The 18,783-nt window shown below is 69.9% G+C and overlaps 2 protein-coding genes across 2 annotated transcripts; one reads left to right on the forward strand and one right to left on the reverse strand.

Annotated features, from left to right (window-relative positions):
- Positions 1-6,263: 6,263 nt before the first annotated feature.
- ZNF865 (zinc finger protein 865) lies at positions 6,264-9,305 on the reverse strand. Its single transcript, XM_075727385.1, has 2 exons — positions 8,550-9,305; positions 6,264-8,297 (listed from the first exon to the last, which is right to left on the reverse strand). The coding sequence occupies exons 1-2, from the start codon at positions 9,303-9,305 to the stop codon at positions 6,264-6,266; spliced, it is 2,790 nt and encodes a 929-aa protein (XP_075583500.1).
- A 3,605-nt stretch (positions 9,306-12,910) lies between these two features.
- On the forward strand, positions 12,911-15,708 carry LOC142596938 (D site-binding protein-like). Its single transcript, XM_075727386.1, is given in 5 exon segments — positions 12,911-13,060; positions 14,170-14,310; positions 15,493-15,544; positions 15,547-15,605; positions 15,607-15,708. Coding segments are annotated over 5 exon segments (504 nt in total).
- The last annotated feature ends 3,075 nt before the right edge of the window (positions 15,709-18,783 follow it).

The raw sequence follows: 18,783 nt of genomic DNA on the forward strand, positions 1-18,783 counted from the left end.
GGGCCCCATGAAGGGCCCGAGGTGGGGCCCGGGGCGCGGAGCCGCCGGGAGGTAACGGGGAGGGGGGGGACCGGGAGGAGACGGGGGGGGGGGGGGCAGCGGCGTCCGGGACCCCCCTGTCTGCCCCACATCCCCGGGGACACCGGCGTCGGGGACCCCTAAATCCCCCCCATCCCGGGGACCCAGCGTCCGGGACCCCCAAATCCCCCAAATCCCAGCGACTCAGGCGTTCGGGACCCCCAGATCCCCCCCATCCCGGGGACCCAGCGTCCAGACCCCCAGATCCCCCAAATCCCAGGGACCCAGGCGTTCAGGACCCCCAGATCCCCCCCATCCCGGGGACCCAGCGTCCGGGACCCCCAGATCCCCCAAATCCCAGCCACCCAGGCATCCGGGACCCCCAGATCCCACAAATCCCAGGGACCCAAGCGTCTGGAACCCCCAGATCCCCCCCAAATCCCAGCCACCCAGGTATCTGGGACCCCCAGATCCCCCCCATCCCGGGGACTCAGCGTCCGGACCCCCAGATCCCCCAAATCCCAGCGACCCAGGCATCCGGGACCCCCAGATCCCCACAAATCCCAGAGACCCAGGCATCCGGGACCCCCAGATCCCCCCCATCCCTGGGGACCCAGTGTCCAGGACCCCCAAATCCCCCCAGTCCCAGGGACCCAGTGTCCAGGACCCCCAGATCCCCCAAATCCCAGCGACCCAGGTGTCTGGGACCCCCACATCCCCCCCAATCCCAGGGACCCAGGCATCTGGGACCCCCAGATCCCCCCCATCCTGGGGACCCAGTGTCCAGGACCCCCAAATCCCCCCCATATCCCAGCGACCCAGGCATCCGGGACCCCCAGATCCCCCCCATCCTGGGGACCCAGGTATCCAGGACCCCCAAATCCCCCCAATCCCAGGGACCCAGGCATCAGGGACCCCCAGATCCCCCCCCCATCCTGGGGACCCAGTGTCCAGGACCCCTAGATCCCCCCCATCCTGGGGACCCAGTGTCCAGGACCCCCAGATCCCCCCAATCCCAGGGACCCAGGTGTCTGGGACCCCCAGATCCCCCCCATCCTGGGGACCCAGGTATCCAGGACCCCCAAATCCCCCCAATCCCGGGGACCCAGGCATCCAGGACCCCCAGAACCCCCCAATCCCAGGGACCCAGGCATCCAGGACCCCCAGAACCCCCCAATCCCAGGGACCCAGGCATCCGGGACCCCCAGCTCCCCCCCTTCTTCCCCCCTAACCCCCCTCCTCTCCCCACAGCCGCACCGAGACCTCCACCCGCCCCCCGCCGCCGCCCCCCACCCCGCCGCCGCCACCGGCGCCCTCCCCGCCCCCCGCGGACCCTCCGTCCTCCTCCTCCACCTCTCGCCGTGGGTCCAGCCCCCCATCCGGGGGTCGCTACCTTCTGATCGACAACCAAGGGCTACCCTATACGGTGCTGGTAGCCGAACCCGGGGGTCCCGGGACCCTCCGCCGCGCTTTCTCCTGCCCGGTTTGCGGCCGCTCCTTCGAGTACCTCTCGTACCTGCAGCGGCACAGCATCACCCACTCGGAGCACAAGCCCCACGTCTGCCGCGCCTGCGGCAAAGCCTTCAAGAGAACGTCCCACCTGGAACGGCACAAATACACCCACGCCGGCCGCAAGCCCCACGCCTGCCCCCTCTGCCCCCGACGCTTCCGGGACTCGGGGGAGCTGGCCCACCACCAACGGGTGCACACGGGCGAGCGGCCGTTCCAGTGTCCCCCACTGCCACATGCGTTTCGGGGAGAGGAACACCCTCCAGCGACACGTCAGGCGCAAGCATCTGCCCCGCCCGCCCGCGCCGTGAGGGGGATGTGGGGGGTTCGGGGGGTGGGGGGGCGGGCGGGGGGGGTGTGGGGACGCGGGAGGTGGTGGATGTGGGGCTTCTTGTGGAGGGGTGGTGGCCACGGAGCTCGTCGTGGAGGGGTGGTGGCCTTGGGGCGCGTTGTCATGGAGGGATGGTGGCCTTGGGGCTCATCATGGAGGGATGGCGGCTCTGAGGCTCATCATGGAGGGATGGTGGCCTTGGGTCTCGTCATCATGGAGGGATGGTGGCCTTGGGGCGCATTGTCACGGAGGGATGGTGGCCTTGGGCTCATTGTCACGGAGGGATGGTGGCCTTGGGTCTCGTCATCATGGAGGGATGGTGGCCTTGGGGCTCATTGTCATGGAGGGATGGTGGCCTTGGGGCTCATCGTCATGGAGGGATGGTGGCCTTGGGGCTCGTTGTCACGGAGGGATGGTGGCCTTGGGGCTCGTTGTCACGGAGGGATGGTGGCCTTGGGGCTCATCGTCATGGAGGGATGGTGGCCTTGGGGCTCGTTGTCATGGAGGGATGGTGGCCTTGGGGCTCATCGTCATGGAGGGATGGTGGCCTTGGGGCTCATCGTCATGGAGGGATGGTGGCCTTGGGGCTCGTTGTCATGGAGGGATGGTGGCCTTGGGGCTCATCATGGAGGGATGGTGGCCATGGAAGTCATCCATGGAGGGATGGTGGCCCTGGGGTTGGGGACATGGAGAGATGGTGGCCATGGAGCTCATCATCATGGAGAGATGGTGGCCATGGAGGTCAGCCATGGAGACATGGTTGGCCTTGGGGCTCGTTGTCATGGAGGGCTGGTGGCCATGGAGCTCATCACGGAGGGCTGGTGGCCACGGAGGTCATCCATGGATGGGGTGGTGGCCCTGGGGTTGGGGGCGTGGAGGGATGGTGGCCCTGGGTCTTGTCATAGAGGGGTGGTGGCCCTGGGGTTGGGACATGGAAGGACGGTGGCCCTGGGGACAGGGTCCGGGCTGCCCGTCCCCCCGTGAAGCTGCTCCCCCCTCCCCAGGTCTCTCCAACGTGATGTTGTTTGGTTTTTTTTTTTTTTTTTAATTATTATTATTAAAAAGGTCTTTTTTGGTTTTTCCTTTTTCTTTCATTGTCTCATTCTGGGAGAGTGGGGGTGTGGCCCAAAAACCAATGGCCAACACCCAACCACGAACCACACCCCCCCCCAACCCCTGAGCCCCTCGGCCAACCAACCAACCCACCCGTCATCCAACCAACCCACCAACCCCTCAACCACCCACCAACCCCTCAAACCATCATCCAACCAACCCACCAACCCCTCAACCAACCCCTCAACCCCTCAAACCGTCATCCAACCAACCCACCAACCCCATAACCAACCCACCACCCCCTCAAACCGTCATCCAACCCACCAGCCAACCCACTTGTCAGCCAACCAACCCACCAACCCCTCAACCAACCCACCAACCCCTCAACCCGTCATCCAACCAACCCACCAACCCCATAACCAACCCACCACCCCCTCAAACCGTCATCCAACCCACCAGCCAACCCACTTGTCAGCCAACCAACCCACCAACCCCTCAACCAACCCACCAACCCCTCAACCCGTCATCCAACCAACCCACCAACCCCATAACCAACCCACCACCCCCTCAACCCGTCATCCAACCCACCAGCCAACCCACTTGTCAGCCAACCAACCCACCAACCCCTCAACCAACCCACCAACCCCTCAACCCGTCATCCAACCAACCCACCAACCCCATAACCAACCCACCACCCCCTCAAACCGTCATCCAACCCACCAGCCAACCCACTTGTCAGCCAACCAACCCACCAACCCCTCAACCAACCCATCATCCAACCAACTCACCAACTAACCAACCCGCCTATTGACCAATCAACCCACCAACTAACCACCCTATGGGCCAACCCATCAACCAACCACCCCATCAACCAACCCACTAAGCCATGAACCAACCCACCCATAACTAGCCAACCCACCTGTGATCCAACTACCCCACTAACCCCTCAACTAACCAACCCACCCATCATCCAACCACCCTACTAATCTCTCAACTAACCAACCCATCCATCATCCAACCCACCCATGACCCAAACAACCCATCAACCAACCCACTAACCCCTCAACTAACCCACCCATGACCCAACCACCCCATCAGCCAACCCACCCAACCCACCCATGACCCAACCAATCCACCCATGACCCACCCATGACCCAACCACCCCATCAACCAACCCACCCTTGACCCAACCACCCCATCAACCAACCCACTAGCCCCTCAACTAACCCACCCATGACCCAACCACCCCATCAGCCAACCCACCCAACCCACCCATGACCCAACCAATCCACCATGACCCACCCATGACCCAACCACCCCATCAGCCAACCCACCCAACCCACCCATGACCCAACCAATCCACCCATGACCCACCCATGACCCAACCACCCCATCAGCCAACCCACCCAACCCACCCATGACCCAACCAATCCACCCATGACCCACCCATGACCCAACCACCCCATCAGCCAACCCACCCAACCCACCCATGACCCAACCACCCCATCAACCAACCCACCCATGACCCAACCAACCTATCATCCAACCTACCCATGGACCCAACCACCCCATCAGCCAACCCACCCATGACCCAACCAACCTATCATCCAACCTACCCATGACCCAACCACCCCATCAGCCAACCCACCCATGACCCAACCATCCACCCATGACCCAACCACCCCATCAACCAACCCACCCATGATCCAACCACCCCATCAACCAACCCACCCATGACCCAACCAACCCACCCATGACCCAACGACCCCATCACTCACCCACCCATGACCCACCCATGACCCAAACCATCCACCCATGACCCACCCACCCCATCACCCACCCACCATGACCCACCCATGACCCAACCATCCACTCATGACCCACCCACCCCATCACCCACCCACCCATGACCCACCCATGACCCACCCCCTCCATCCCGCCGGCGCCGGAAGGAGCCACCCCCACGCTCCGCATCCACGGTTTAATATCGGCTTCGTCTGTACATCCCCAGGCCCATCGCCCCGCCCATCGCCGCGGCGAGCTGTGGCCAGTCTCTGCCCGCGCCGGGACCCCCCCTTACCCGGGCGGGGGGGGGTGCCGAAACTCTATTATAGATATTTTATGTGTATATATATATAAATTTATATTTCCATTTATTTATAGATCCGCGGCGTTAAAAAATCCCTCTGGGGCGAGGAGGGCGGTTGGGGGGTCCTCCCAAGGTGTCCGGGCTCGGCGTGAGCGGCGCCGGCGGTGCGGGGTTGTGTCCATGCATGCCGGGGTCCCGGGGACGGGATTCCCCTTGCGTCCGGCGGGCCGAGCTGGGCCGAGCCGTGCCGAGCTAAGCTTTGCCATGCCGAGCTGCGCCGAGCCGCCTAACGCTGTGGTGAGCCGTGCCGTGGCAAGCCATCGCACATCACCGTGAGCCGTGCTGTGCCGTGCTGAGCCGTGCCGGGCCACGTTGCACCGCAGTGAGCTGCACCGAGCCGTGCCAAGCCCCGTTGCACCGCAGTGAGCTGCACCGAGCCGTGCCGGGCTGTGCCGAGCCCTGTGGCACCACGATGAGCCACAGTGCACCACGCCGAGCTGTGCTCCACCACACCGAGCTGTGCCGAGCCCCGTTGCAGCACGCTGAGCCGTGCCAAGCCCTGTTGCAGCACGCCGAGCCGTGCCGAGCCTTGTTGCCCTACGCTGAGCTGTGCTGAGCCCTGTTGCAGCACGCTGAGCCGTGCCGAGCCCCGTTGCATCGCACCGAGCCGTGCCAAGCCCTGTCGCCCTACGCCGAGCCGTGCCGAGCCCCGTTGCATCGCACCGAGCCGTGCCGAGCCCTGTCGCCCTACGCCGAGCTGTGCCGAGCCCCGTTGCATCGCACCGAGCCGTGCCGAGCCCTGTTGCAGCACGCTGAGCCGTGCCGAGCCCCATTGCATCGCACCGAGCCGTGCCAAGCCACGTCGCACCACAATAAGCCACGCTGCGCCACGCTGAGCCGTGCCAAGCTGCGCCGAGCCGTGTCGCACCACGATGAGCCACGTCGCGCCGAGCCATGCCGAGCCCCGTTGCCCCCTCCCAAGCTGCGTCGCACCACGCCGAGCCGCACCAAGACCCGTTGCTCCGTGCCGAGTCCCGCTGCACCACGCCGAGCTGCGCCAAGACCCATTGCTCCGTGCCACGACCCGTTGCTCCGTGCCGAGTCCCACTGCACCACGCCGAGCCGCGTTGCGACCGCGCCGAGCCGCGCCGGTCCCCACCGCTCCACCACGATGGATCCCCGTCGCAGCACGCCGAGCCGTGCCGCAGCCCCGCCAGCTCCCCGTCCCGGCGGGTGCCCCGCCACCGCCGCCGCGCCCCCTCCTCAAGCATCCTTGTGCGCCAGGGCGGCCAGGCGCTCGAGCTTGTGGCCGTGCCGGTGTTTCTTGAGGCCGTAGGTGTTCCTGAAGGCTTCGCCGCAGGTGCTGCACTTGAAGGGGCGCCCGCCCTGGTGGGTCTGCAGGTGTTTGCTGAAATATTTGGGGTCCTTGAAGAGCTTGAGGCAGGCGGAGCAGCGCAGGTCGCGGCGGGCGTCGTGCGAGCGCTGGTGCCGCAGGATGGAGGACAGGTAGAAGAAGCTCTTGCCGCAAAGCTCGCAGCGGTAAACCTTCTCGCCCAGGTGAACGCGCCGGTGTTCCAGGAGGTTGGAACGGTACCGGAAGGTTTTGCCGCAGGTTTGGCAACGTTGCGGGCGGGCGACGACGTGGAGGCGTTGGTGCTCGGCCAGGCTGGAGGATTGGGCGAAGCGCTTGTTGCAGAGGGCGCATTTGTAGGCGCGCTCGCCGGTGTGCACGACCTTGTGCTGCCGCAGGTACCAGGAGCGCAGGAAACCGCGGCCGCAGACGGCGCAGCGGTAAGGCCGCTCCTCGGTGTGGCAGCGCTGGTGCCGCATCAGCAGCGCCGCTTCCCAAAACCGCTTCCCGCAAACCGAACAACCGAAATGGCGTTTCTGCAGGTGCCGGCGCCGGTGCAGCAGCAGGTCGTAGGCGCCGGCGAAGCTCTGCCCGCAGACGCCGCAGGCCAGCGTCCGCCGCACCAGGTGGACGTACTTGTGGGTCACCAGCCCCAAGAAATGCTTGAAGCTCTGCCCGCAGGTGCCGCAGGTGAAACGCTCGCCGCTCGGCACTACCGGGTGCTCCTCGGGGGGCTGCAGCCCGCTCTCGGCCGGCGGCCCCCCCTCGGGCAGCAGCCGCTCGGGGGCGGCTTGGTGAACCAGCTTGTGCCACATCAGGTTCTCGATGAAGCCGAAAGCTTTGCCGCAGGCGTCGCAGCCGTAGGGTTTCTCCCCGGCGTGGGCTTCCTTGTGGTTGACGGCGCGGAAGAGATCAGGGAAACGCTCGCCGCATTCGCCGCAGCCGTAGCTCAGCCCCTCGGGGGGGGTCCCGGCACCCCCCAACCCGCAAGGCAGCGGCAAGCGGTGGATCTGCTTGTGCCGGGTCAGGCTCTGGGGGTAGCCGAAGGCTTTGCCGCAGAGCTCGCACTTGTAGGGCCGCTCGCGGGTGTGCACCACGTGGTGCTTGCTGAGGTGGAAGGACTCGCGGAAGCGCTTGCCGCAGACGGCGCACTGGTGCGGCTTCTCCCCGGTGTGGATCCGCTCGTGCCGCTTCAGCGTCTCCCGCCGGCCGAATGCCCGCCCGCAGATGCCGCAGCCGAAACTCTTCCCTGGAGCCAGCAGCGTGGCCGGCGGCGGGGACAAGAAGCCCCCGGCGCCGTCGCCCGCCTTCGCCTCTCCCTCCGGCGCTGCGTAAGCGCCGGGGAACACCGGCACCGCCGCCGTCGTCGTTCCCTTGGGGACGCCGCCGGGGTACGTCGCTGCGCCGGCCTTGGGGCCGGCGTGGACCTGCCGGTGCCGCAGCAGGCTCTGCGGGGCGGCGTAGGCTTTGCCGCAGATCTCACACTTGTAGTCGGGGCGCTGGCCGCTGTGGGCGGCTTGGTGCCGCAGCAGGTACGCCGGATCCCGGAATTCCTTCCCGCAGACGGCGCAGGGCACCCGCAGCAGCCCTGAGTGAGTCTTGACGTGGCGGGTGAGGCTCTCGCGCCGGTTGAAGCTCTTGGTGCACACCGAGCAGGTGAAGGGCTTCTCGCCGGTGTGGATGATCTGGTGCTGGTGGAGGTGGCTCGGCTTCTTGAAGACCTTCCAGCACAGCGAGCAGGTGAAGGGGCCGTCTGGGGCGGTGCCGCTGGGCGCCGGGGCGGTGCCGCCAGGCGCCAAAGTGACCCCGCCGGGCGCCGGGATGACCCCGCTCGGCGCCAGGATGACGCCGCCGGGCGCCGGGATGACCCCGCCGGGCGCCGGGATGATGCCGCTCAGTGCCGCGGCGGCCCCGGTGGGCGCCGGGATGACCCCGCTCAGCGCCGCGTTGATGCCGTTGGGCGCCGCGTTGACCCCGTTGGGCGCCGCGTTGACCCCGTTGGGCGCCGGCATGACCCCGCTCGCCGCCAGGTTGACCCCGTTGGGTGCCGCGTTGACTCCGTTGGGCGCCGCGTTGACGTTGGCCAACGGGTTGACTCCATTGGGCGCCGGCAAGACCCCGCTGGCCCCGTTGGGTGCTGGCATGACCCCGGAGGTGGTGGCCACCGCCGCAGGGGCGACGCCGGCGGCACTGCCATCCTCAGCAGCTTCCTTGTGGCAGCGTCGGTGGCGGATGAGACTGGAGACGTGGTTGTAGGTGCGGCCGCAGGTGCCGCACTCGTAGGGCCGCTCGCCGCTGTGCACCAGCATGTGCTGCACCAGGTGGGACGACTGCTTGAAAGACTTCTGGCAGACGCCGCAGGGGAAGCGTCGCTCCATGAAATACTTCAGCCGGCGGAAATAACTCTTCTCCTCCTTCGACGCCGCCTCCGGAGGGGCTGGGGGGGCCGCCGGGGTCCCCACCGCCGCCGCCCCCGTTGCCACCGCCACCGTCCCGCCCCGTTTCAGCCCCCCGAAAAGGTGCTGGTGGCTGGAGAGGTCCACGATGCCCCATTGGGGTGCGTTGAAGGCGCCGGCGGCCTCGAAAAGAGGCTGCGGTGGGGGGGGCACAGCCGGGCTGGGGTACGGGGGGGCCCCCGCTTGCACCCCCACGCTGCCCTCTGCCTTTTTTGGCTGGGAGGAGGAAGAGGAGGAGGAGGAGGAGGAGGAAGACGAGGCGCCACTTTCTGCCTTGAAGTCCTTGTGCTTGGCAGCGGGGGGGCGGTCGAAGGGGGGGGCGCCGGGAGGTGGGGGGTAGTCGAAGGGGGGCTGGGGGCAGGGGAGGGCGGGCAGGGTTTTGGGGTGCTCATGGCCGTAGGGCTCCATGGGCTCGAAGCGCTGGTGGTTGAGGAACTCGAGGAAGTCGAAGGGATAGCTCTGGAAGTGGACGCTCTCGTCGCTGATGTTGGCTTCCATCTCCGCCCGGGGAGGGGGGGGGGCTGCGACCTGGGGGGGGGGGGGGGTTGGGGGAGTCCCCTGGGCCTGGGAGGAGCCCAGAGGCAGGATTAGGGCTGGGTTATGGGGTCCCCTCGGCTTTTTGGGGGTGCAGGGGGTGGATGGGGTGCGGGAGGAGCCCAGAGGCAGGATTAGGGCTGGGTTATGGGGTCCCCTCGGCTTTTTGGGGGTGCAGGGGGTGGATGGGGTGCGGGAGGAGCCCAGAGGCAGGATGTGGGGCTGGGTTATGGGGTCCCCTCAGCTTTTTGGGTGCAGGAGGTGGATGGGGTGTGGGAAAAGCCCAGAGGCAGGATGTGGGGCTGGGTTAGGGGGTCCCCTCAACTTTTTTTGGGGTGCAGAGGGTGGATGAAGGATGGGAAGAGCCCAGAGGTGGGCTTAGGGCTGGGTTATGGGGTCCCCTCGGCTTTTTGGGGGTGCAGGGGGTGGATGAAGGACGGGAAGAGCCCTGAAGTGTGATTAGGGCTGGGTTATGGGGTCCCCTCGGCTTTTTGGGGGTGCAGGGGGTGGATGAAGGATGGGAAGAGTCCTGAGGTGTGATTAGGGCTGGGTTATGGGGTCCCCTCGGCTTTTTGGGGGTGCAGGGGGTGGATGAAGGATGGGAAGAGCCCTGACGTGTGATTAGGGCTGGGTTATGGGGTCCCCTCAGCTTTTTTGGGGGTGCAGGGGGTGGATGAAGGACGGGAAGAGCCCTGAGGTGTGATTAGGGCTGCGTTATGGGGTCCCTTCGGCTTTTTTGGGGGGTAGGAGGTGGATGAGGGATGGGAAGAACCCAGAGGCGGGATGTGGGGCTGGGTTAGGGGGTGCCCTCGGCTTTTTTCGGGGGGGCTAGGGGGTCTCCACGGGCTCCTGTGGGGGGTTAACGGGGCGCAGCTCGCCCTGGGGGGGGGGTATGGGGGTCCCTCAGCCCCGGGGGGCTGGCGGAGGGGGGTCAAGACCCCCGGGGGGGGGACACGGGGCCGGGGGCTGGGGGTGCCCCGGGAGCGATGGGGGAGGGGGTCACTCACCTGGGGGTGAACCAGACCCGTCCGTCCGGGGCCGGGGGGGGCGGGGCCGGGGCCGGGGCTGGGCCGGGGGGTCCCGGGGAGGGGGGGTGCTGGGCCGGGGGGTGCGGGGGTGCGGGGCCGGGGCCGCCCTGGAGCCCCGCACGGACGGGCCTGGCCGGACGCGCCTCCCCCCGCCGGAGCCGGAACCCCCCGGCCGGGGCCACGTGACGCCAGCCCCGCCCCACAATCCTTTGCGATACCGCGGAGGAGGCCGGGGGGGGGGGACACACGGACCCCCAGGCCCCGGGACACCGGGACACCCCCGCACACCCCACGCGGGACGTGGGGGGGTCACGGAGACCCCGCAGAGCGGCGACGGGAGGGGCGAGAATGGAGGAGGGAGGGGTGTGGGCGGTGTTGCCCACACTAAAGATGGCGCCGCGGCAGCCTCCTCCCCCGGCCAAGATGGCGGCCGCTGCCCGGCGCCGAACGGCGCCCGAGACAAGATGGCAGCGGCTGCCCGCACCCAAGATGGCGCCCGGGGAGGAGAAGGGGGGGGCGCCCGCACACAAGATGGCGGCCCGTGCCCCTCAGCGCCCATTTCAAAGATGGCCGCCGGGCGGGGAGGGCAGGGTGCTGCTCCCGGCCAATCAGAGGCGAGGATTTGGAGGTGACACCTCCCTGGGCCGGAAATGACGACACGCCCCGCGGGGAGCCGTGAGGACGGGGGCGCCGGGCGCCGCGTCCCCCCCCCCCGGGGGGGCTGGGGACGGTGACGTCACCGCCCGGTACCTCGTCACGGGGCGGGGGGGGGTCGTGGGGTTCCCCGCGGGAACGTGTGCGCCCCCTTCAGGGTGGTCCCGGACACCGGGGTCCCGCCCCGCCCTCCCGGTCGCGGCCCCTTTAAGAGCGCGGCCCCTTTAAGAGCGCGGCCCCTTTAAGAGCGCGGCCCCTTTAAGAGCTCGCCCGCCCCCCCCCCCCGCCCCCGGGCGGGCACGTGCGGCCCCACGTGCTCGCGGCCCCTCAGGCCTCGCCCCCCGCGCCCGCCCCTATTGGCCAAAACTGGGTCAGGCCCCGCCCACCCCGCGCCGCCCCATTGGTTAAATCTAGGTCAGCCCCCCACCCCCTCCCCCCGCCCCCGCACGGCGCCCATGGCCGCGCCGCATGACCGCTGGCCCCGCCCCCCGCGCCTCTATTGGCTGCGGCCGGCGACAGGGGGCGGGGCCTGAGGGAGGGGAGGAGCTCCGCACTTTGCGGGGAGGGGCGGGGCGACACCTGCCAGCGAGGGCGGGGATTGGAGGGGGGGGGAATGAGGCGGGGGGAGCCAATGAGAGGAGCGCAACGTGCGCCCAGGAGGCGGGGCCTGGGCAAGCCCCGCCCCGCGCCGCGGGCCGGTGGGCGGGGAGAGGGGCGTGGCTCGCAGGGAGGGCGGGCGGGGATAGGCGCAGCGCCGGGGCGGGGGGGCGTGGCTCGGCGAGGTCACGCCCCTCGGGGGGGCGCGCAGCGCCCCCGCGGGCGGCTCATGCCGAGGGCACGGCGGGGCGGCAGGTCGGCACCGGGGCGGGGGGCACCGGGACCCGGGGGGGGCGCAGGGACCGGGGGGGGGGGCGCGGGGACACGGGGGGGGGGCACAGGGACACGGGAGGCACAGGGACCCTGGGGGGGCACAGGGACCCTGGGGGGGGGGGCACAGGGACCGGGGGGGGCACAGGGACACGGTGGGGGCGCAGGGACCCTGGGGGGGCACAGGGACACGGGGGGGCACAGGAACCGGGGGTCGCAGGGACACGGGGGGAGCACCAGGAGCCGGGGGGGGGCACAGGGACCCTGGGGCGCAGGGACACGGGGGGGGCACCGGGACCCGGGGGGGGGCACAGGGACCGGGGGGGGGGGCTCAGGGACCCGGGGGGGGCACCAGGAGCCGAGGGGGCACAGGGACCCGGGGGGGGTGCAGGGACACGGGGGGGGGCACAGGGACACGGGGGGGGCACAGGGACCCGGGGGGGCGCAGGGAGCCGGGGGGGGGCACAGGGACCCGGGGGGCACAGGGACGCGGGGGGGGCACAGGGACCCTGGGGGGGGGAACAGGGAGCCGGGGGGGGGCACCGGGACCCTGCGGAGCCCCAGGACCGGGGGGGGGGGGGGAGATTCGGGGACCCCCCCCCGCTGACACCGCGGGGGGCGCGTGGGGCAAAACCAGGGATCAGGATCGGGTCCCCCCCCCCCCGCCCCCCCCCGGGACGCCCGGGTCCCCTCCCACCCCTCGCGTGGGTTCCGTGGGGGGGGGGGGGGGGTCCCGTGTCGTGTCCCCCCCCCCTCCCCCCCCCGTGGGTCCGTCCCGAGCCCAGGGCGCACGTGGGGGCGGCAGCTCCCACGTGAGCGCCGCACGTGCGCCGCCCCCCCCACCCCACGCGTGTCCCCCACGCGTGTGGCGCCGTCACGTGCGGCCGCTCACGTGCCCCCCCCCCCCCCCCCCGGGGGGAAATAACGGCGGGGGGCGGTGGGGGGAGGGGACAGGGGGGCCCCCGCGGCGTCCCCCGGCCCCGCCCCCCCCCCCACGCGCGGTGACGTGTCCGTGGCAGCATGGAGGAGGCGGGCGCGTGCCGCGGGGCCTGCGTGGGGCCCCCCCCGTGGGAACGGCCCGGCGCCGCGGGGGAGCTGGAATACGTGGATCTGGATGAATTCCTGCGGGAGCACGGGCTGCCCCCCAGCCCCGAGCCCCCCCCCGCCCACGCGAGACCCACCGGTGGGTGGCACCCGGGGGGGAGGGGGGGACCCAAGGGGGGCGGGGGGGCGCCCAGGAACCCGGGGAGGGGGATCCCTGCGGGGGGGGAGGCACCCACGCGGGGAGGGGGCACCCAGGCACCCGGGGGGGGGACCCACGCGTGGGGGGGGGGCACCCAGGTGTCCGGGGGGGGGGTCCCTGCGGGTGGGGGGGGCACCCAGGGAGGGGGATCCCTGCGGGGGGGGAGGCACCCACGCGGGGAGGGGGCACCCAGGCACCCGGGGGGGGACCCACGCGTGGGGGGGGGGCACCCAGGTGTCCGGGGGGGGGGGGTCCCTGCGGGTGGGGGGGGCACCCAGGGAGGGGGATCCCTGCGGGGGGGGGCACCCACGCGGGGAGGGGGCACCCAGGCACCCGGGGGGGGACCCACGCGTGGGGGGGGGGCACCCAGGTGTCCGGGGGGGGGGGATCCCTGCGGGTGGGGGGGCACCCAGGGAGGGGGATCCCTGCGGGGGGGGGGCACCCACGCGGGGAGGGGGCACCCAGGAACCTGGGGGGGGACCGACGGGGGGAGGGGGGGGCACCCAGGTGTCCCGGGGGGGGACCCACGCGTGGGGGGGGGGCGCCCAGGTGTCCGGGGAGGGGGATCCCTGCGGGGGGGGGGCACCCACGCGGGGAGGGGGCACCCAGGCACCCGGGGGGGGACCCACGCGTGGGGGGGGGGGGCACCCAGGCGTCCGGGGAGGGACGCCGTGTCGCGATAGAGCCCCCTATGCGGCCTCTCCCATCGCGATAACCCCCCGATCCCCCCCTGCATTGCAACAGCCACCCCCAATACCCAACCACATCACGACACACACCCCCCCCCGCATTGCAATAGGCACCTTCTATCCCGACAGCACTTTCCTCATCGCCCCTCCCCAGCGCGCCGCGGCCTCTGCCAGCGGGATCGCGACCCTATCGCGACAGCACTTTCCTCATTGCCCCTCCCCAGCGCGCTGCGCCCCCCCCCCACTCCTCTCCCAGCCGGATCGCGACCCTATCGCGACTCTATCGCCCTCCCCCCGCAGCCCCCGGCCCCCCCCGGGGCCCCCCCACCCCCCCGGCACCGGGGGAGCCGCTGCTGGAGGCGGAGGCGCTGGGGGGGGCCGGGGGGGGCCCCTTCGACCCCCGGCGGCTCCGCTTCTCCCAGGACGAGCTGAGACCCCAGCCCATCGCCAGGAAGGCCCGGAAGGTTCACGTCCCCGAGGAGCAGAAGGTGGGGGGGGGCAGGAATCGGGGGGGTCCCAGGGGCCCGGGGGGGGTCCCAGGGGTCCGGGGGGGTCCCAGGGGTGCAGGGGGTCCCAGGGGTCCGGGGGGACACCCAGGAATCTGGGGCATCCCACAGGTCTTGGGGGGTGATGCAGGGGTCTGGGGGGTCCAGGGAGGTCCCAGGGGTGTTGGGGGGGTCCCAGGGCTCTGGGGGGTCCCAGGGGTCTGGGGGGGGACCCAGGAATCTGGGGCGTCCCACAGGTCTTGGGGGGTGATGCAGGGGTCTGGGGGGTCCAGGGGGGTCCCAGGGGTGTTGGGGGGGGACCCAGGGGTCCAGGGGGGGTCCCAGGGGTCTGGGGGGGTCCCAGGGCTCCAGGGGGTCCCAGGGGGTCCCAGGGGTCTGGGGGGGGGACCCAGGAATCTGGGGCGTCCCACGGGTCTTGGGGGGTGATGCAGGGGTCTGGGGGGTCCAGGGGGGTCCCAGGGGTGTTGGGGGGGACCCAGGGGTCCAGGGGGGGGTCCCAGGGGTCTGGGGGGGTCCCAGGGCTCCAGGGGGTCCCAGGGGTCTGGGGGGGGGACCCAGGAATCTGGGGCGTCCCACAGGTCTTGGGGGGTGATGCAGGGGTCTGGGGGGTCCAGGGGGGTCCCAGGGGTGTTGGGGGGGACCCAGGGGTCCAGGGGGGGTTCCAGGGGTCTTGGGGGGGGACACCCAGGAATCCGGGGGTCCCACGGGTCTTGGGGGGGACCCAGGTGTTCTGGGGGGACCCAGGGGTCTGGGGGGGTCCCAGGGGTCCAGGGGGGGGTCCCAGGGGTCTGGGGGGGACCCAGGTGTTGGGGGGGACCCAGGAATCTGGGGGGGTCCCAGGGGGGTCCCAGGGGTCTGGGGGGGAACCCAGGTGTCTGGGGGGTCCCAGGGGTTTGGGGGGGGTTGAGGTTTTGGGGGGGGGGTGCAGGTGATTGGGGGCACCCAGGCGTCCAGGGGGGAACCGAGGTGTTCGGGGGGGACCCAGGGGTGCGGGGGGGGGGGGGGGCCCAGGATTCTTGGGGGGGCTCCAGGTGTTTGGGGGGGTCCCAGGCATCCGGGGAGGGGTCCCAGGGGTGCAGTGGGGTCCCAGGGGTGCGGGGGGGGACCCCGGGATCCGTGGGGACCCCCATGTCGGCGGGGACCCCAGCGTCGCGGTCCCCGCAGGATGAGAAGTACTGGAGCCGGCGCAGCAAGAACAACGCGGCGGGCCAAAAAAAATGGACGCGCGGCGGCTGAAGGAGAACCAGATTTCGGTGCGTGCCGCCTTCCTGGAGCGGGGAGAACGCGGCGCTGCGGCAGGAGGTGGCGGCCGCCCGCCGGGAGCTCGCCCGCTTCCGTGCTTTGCTGGCGCGCTACGAGGCTCGGCACGGCGCCCTGTAGCACCGCGGTACGGCACGGGGTTTCGGTCGGATCACGGCGCGGTCCGGCACGGCACGGTGCTCGGTTGGACCATGGCATGGCAGTCTGGCACAGCACGGTGCTCAGTTGGACCATGGCACAGCACGGTCCGGCACGGCACGGTGCTCGGTTGGACCATGGCATGGCAGTCTGGCACAGCACGGTGCTCAGTTGGACCATGGCACAGCACGGTCCGGCACGGCACGGTGCTTGGTTGGACCACAGCACAGCACAGTCCTGGCATGGCACGGTGCTTTTGCTGGACCACGGCACGGTCTGGCATGGCACGGTGCTCAGTCGGACCACAGCACGGCACAGTCCAGCATGGCACGGTGCTCAGTCGGGGCACGGCACGGTGCTTGGTCAGACCACGGCACGGCACGGTCCGGCACGGCACGGTGCTCGGTCGGACCATGGCATGGTCGGGGCACAGCACGGTGCTCGGATCGGACCACGGCACGGCATGGTCCAGGACGGCACGGTGCTCAGTTGGACCACGGCACGGCACGGTCCGGCACGGCATGGTGCTTGGTCGGGGCACAGCACGGTGCTCAGTTGGACCACGGCACGGCATGGTCCGGCACGGCACGGTGCTCAGTCAGGACACGGTCCGGCACAACACGGTCCAGCACGGCACGGTGCTCAGTCAGACCACGGCACAGTCCGGTGCTTGGTCGGACCCCGGCGTGGCACGGCCTGGCACAGTGCTCTCTGTAGGATCCCGGCGTGGCATGATCCGGCACGGCTCCCCGTAGGGATCCCCCCGGCCTGGCACGGTGCCCTGTAGGGATCCCGGCACGGCCCGGTCCGGCATCGACCCATCCCGGCACAGCCCCTGCGGCCGGAGCCAAACACCGAGCGGGAGAAGCGGCTGGGAGCTGGGATCCCAGATCCGGGGTTCAGGACCAGCCTGGAAATGGGGCTGGGAGCCGGTCACCGGGATCTGGCACTGGGATCTGGTTATGGGATGCAGCAACAGGATTTGGCTGTGGGATCTGGCACTGGAATCCAGCACCAGGATCCGGCACCGAGATCTGGCCATGGAACCTGGCACTGGGGTCCAGCACCAGAAGCCAGCACCAGGATCTGGCACTGAGATCTGGCACCGGGATCCAGCACCGGGATCTGGCACCAAGATCTGGCCATGGGATCTGGCCCTGGAATCCAGCACCAGGATCTGGCACTGAGATCCGGCACCAAGATCTGGCCGTGGCATCTGGCACCGGGATCCAGCACCGGGATCCAGCACCAAGATCTGGCACTGGGGTCCAGCACTGAGATCCGGCACCAAGACCTGGCCATGGGATCTGGCACTGGGATCCAGCACCGAGATCTGGCCATGGCATCTGGCACCGGGATCCAGCACTGAGATCCGGCACCAAGACCTGGCCATGGGATCTGGCACTGGGATCCAGCACCGAGATCTGGCCATGGCATCTGGCACCCGGGATCCAGCACTGAGATCCAGCACCAAGACCTGGCCGTGGCATCTGCCCCTGGGATCCAGTACAGGGATCCAGCACCAAGATCTGGCACTGGGGTCCAGCACTGAGATCCGGCACCAAGACCTGGCCATGGGATCTGGCACTGGGATCCAGCACCGAGATCTGGCCATGGGATCTGGCACCGGGATCCAGCACCGAGATCTGGCCATGGCATCCTGGCACCGGGATCCAGCACTGAGATCCGGCACCAAGACCTGGCCATGGGATCTGGCACTGGGATCCAGCACCGAGATCTGGCCATGGCATCTGGCACCGGGATCCAGCACTGAGATCCAGCACCAAGACCTGGCCGTGGCATCTGCCCCTGGGATCCAGTACAGGATCCAGCACCAAGATCTGGCACTGGGGTCCAGCACTGAGATCCGGCACCAAGACCTGGCATGGGATCTGGCACTGGGATCCAGCACCGAGATCTGGCCATGGGATCTGGCACCGGGATCCAGCACCGAGATCTGGCCATGGCATCTGGCACCGGGATCCAGCACTGAGATCCGGCACCAAGACCTGGCCATGGGATCTGGCACTGGGATCCAGCACCGAGATCTGGCCATGGCATCTGGCACCGGGATCCAGCACTGAGATCCAGCACCAAGATCTGGCCGTGGCATCTGCCCCTGGGGATCCAGTACAGGGATCCAGCACCAAGATCTGGCACTGGGGTCCAGCCCCGGGATGTGGCAGCAGGATCCAGCCCCGAAAGCCGGCCCCGGGATCTGCCGTTAGCACCGGGATCCAGCCCTGGGATCCAGCCCTGGGATCCAGCACTAGGACCCGGCTGGGATGCCTGGGTGCCCCCCAAATGCCTGGGTCCCCTCCCTGCACCCCTGGGTGCCCCCCTGCACCCCTGGGTCCCCTCCTCGGACCCCTGGGTGCCCCCCCGGACCCCTGGGTCCCCCCCGCACCCCTGGGTGCCCCCTCCGTGGGGGTCGTCCCCCCCCCCTTGTAAATATTTATTCCCCGGGCCCCCCGGGGCTGGTTTAAAGCACAACACGGGGGGACCCAGGCGTCCGGGTGCCCCCCCCAACCACTGCACCACACCCCCCCCCCCCCTTTTTGGAGAGAATTTGGGGGTGGGGGCACCCCTGGACGCCTGGGTCCCCTCACCTCCCCCCCCCCCCCAGTTCCTCCCAGTGACCCATTTCCAGTTAAGGCCAGTAGCGTCACTGGGAGGGGATGGGGGGGAGGGGGCTGAAGCCAGCACGACCCCCCCCAAAAAACACCCCCCCACCCCTGGGGGGACCCAGGCGTCCGGGCCCCCCTCCCCCCCCCTGCACTTTGACCACTTTACTGCCCCTCCCCCCACCCCCCCGCACGTGGGTTTTGGGGGTCGCGATCCCTCCCCCCCCCCCCGAGGGTTTTGGGGGGGCTTTTGTACAGAATAAACCTCTGCCCCCGCTGCTGGCTGTGGCCTGAACTGGGAGGGGAAACTGGGAGCACTGGGATTGGGGGGGGGGGGGGGCAGTGGGAGGCCAAACTGGGGGCACTGGGATGGCTGGGGGGGGGGCAGTGGGAGGCCAAACTGGGGCACTGGGATGGGGGGGGGGGCAGTGGG

The sequence above is a fragment of the Pelecanus crispus genome, unplaced genomic scaffold (assembly GCF_030463565.1).
Source record: "Pelecanus crispus isolate bPelCri1 unplaced genomic scaffold, bPelCri1.pri SCAFFOLD_242, whole genome shotgun sequence".
NCBI classification, from domain to species: Eukaryota; Metazoa; Chordata; class Aves; order Pelecaniformes; family Pelecanidae; genus Pelecanus; species Pelecanus crispus.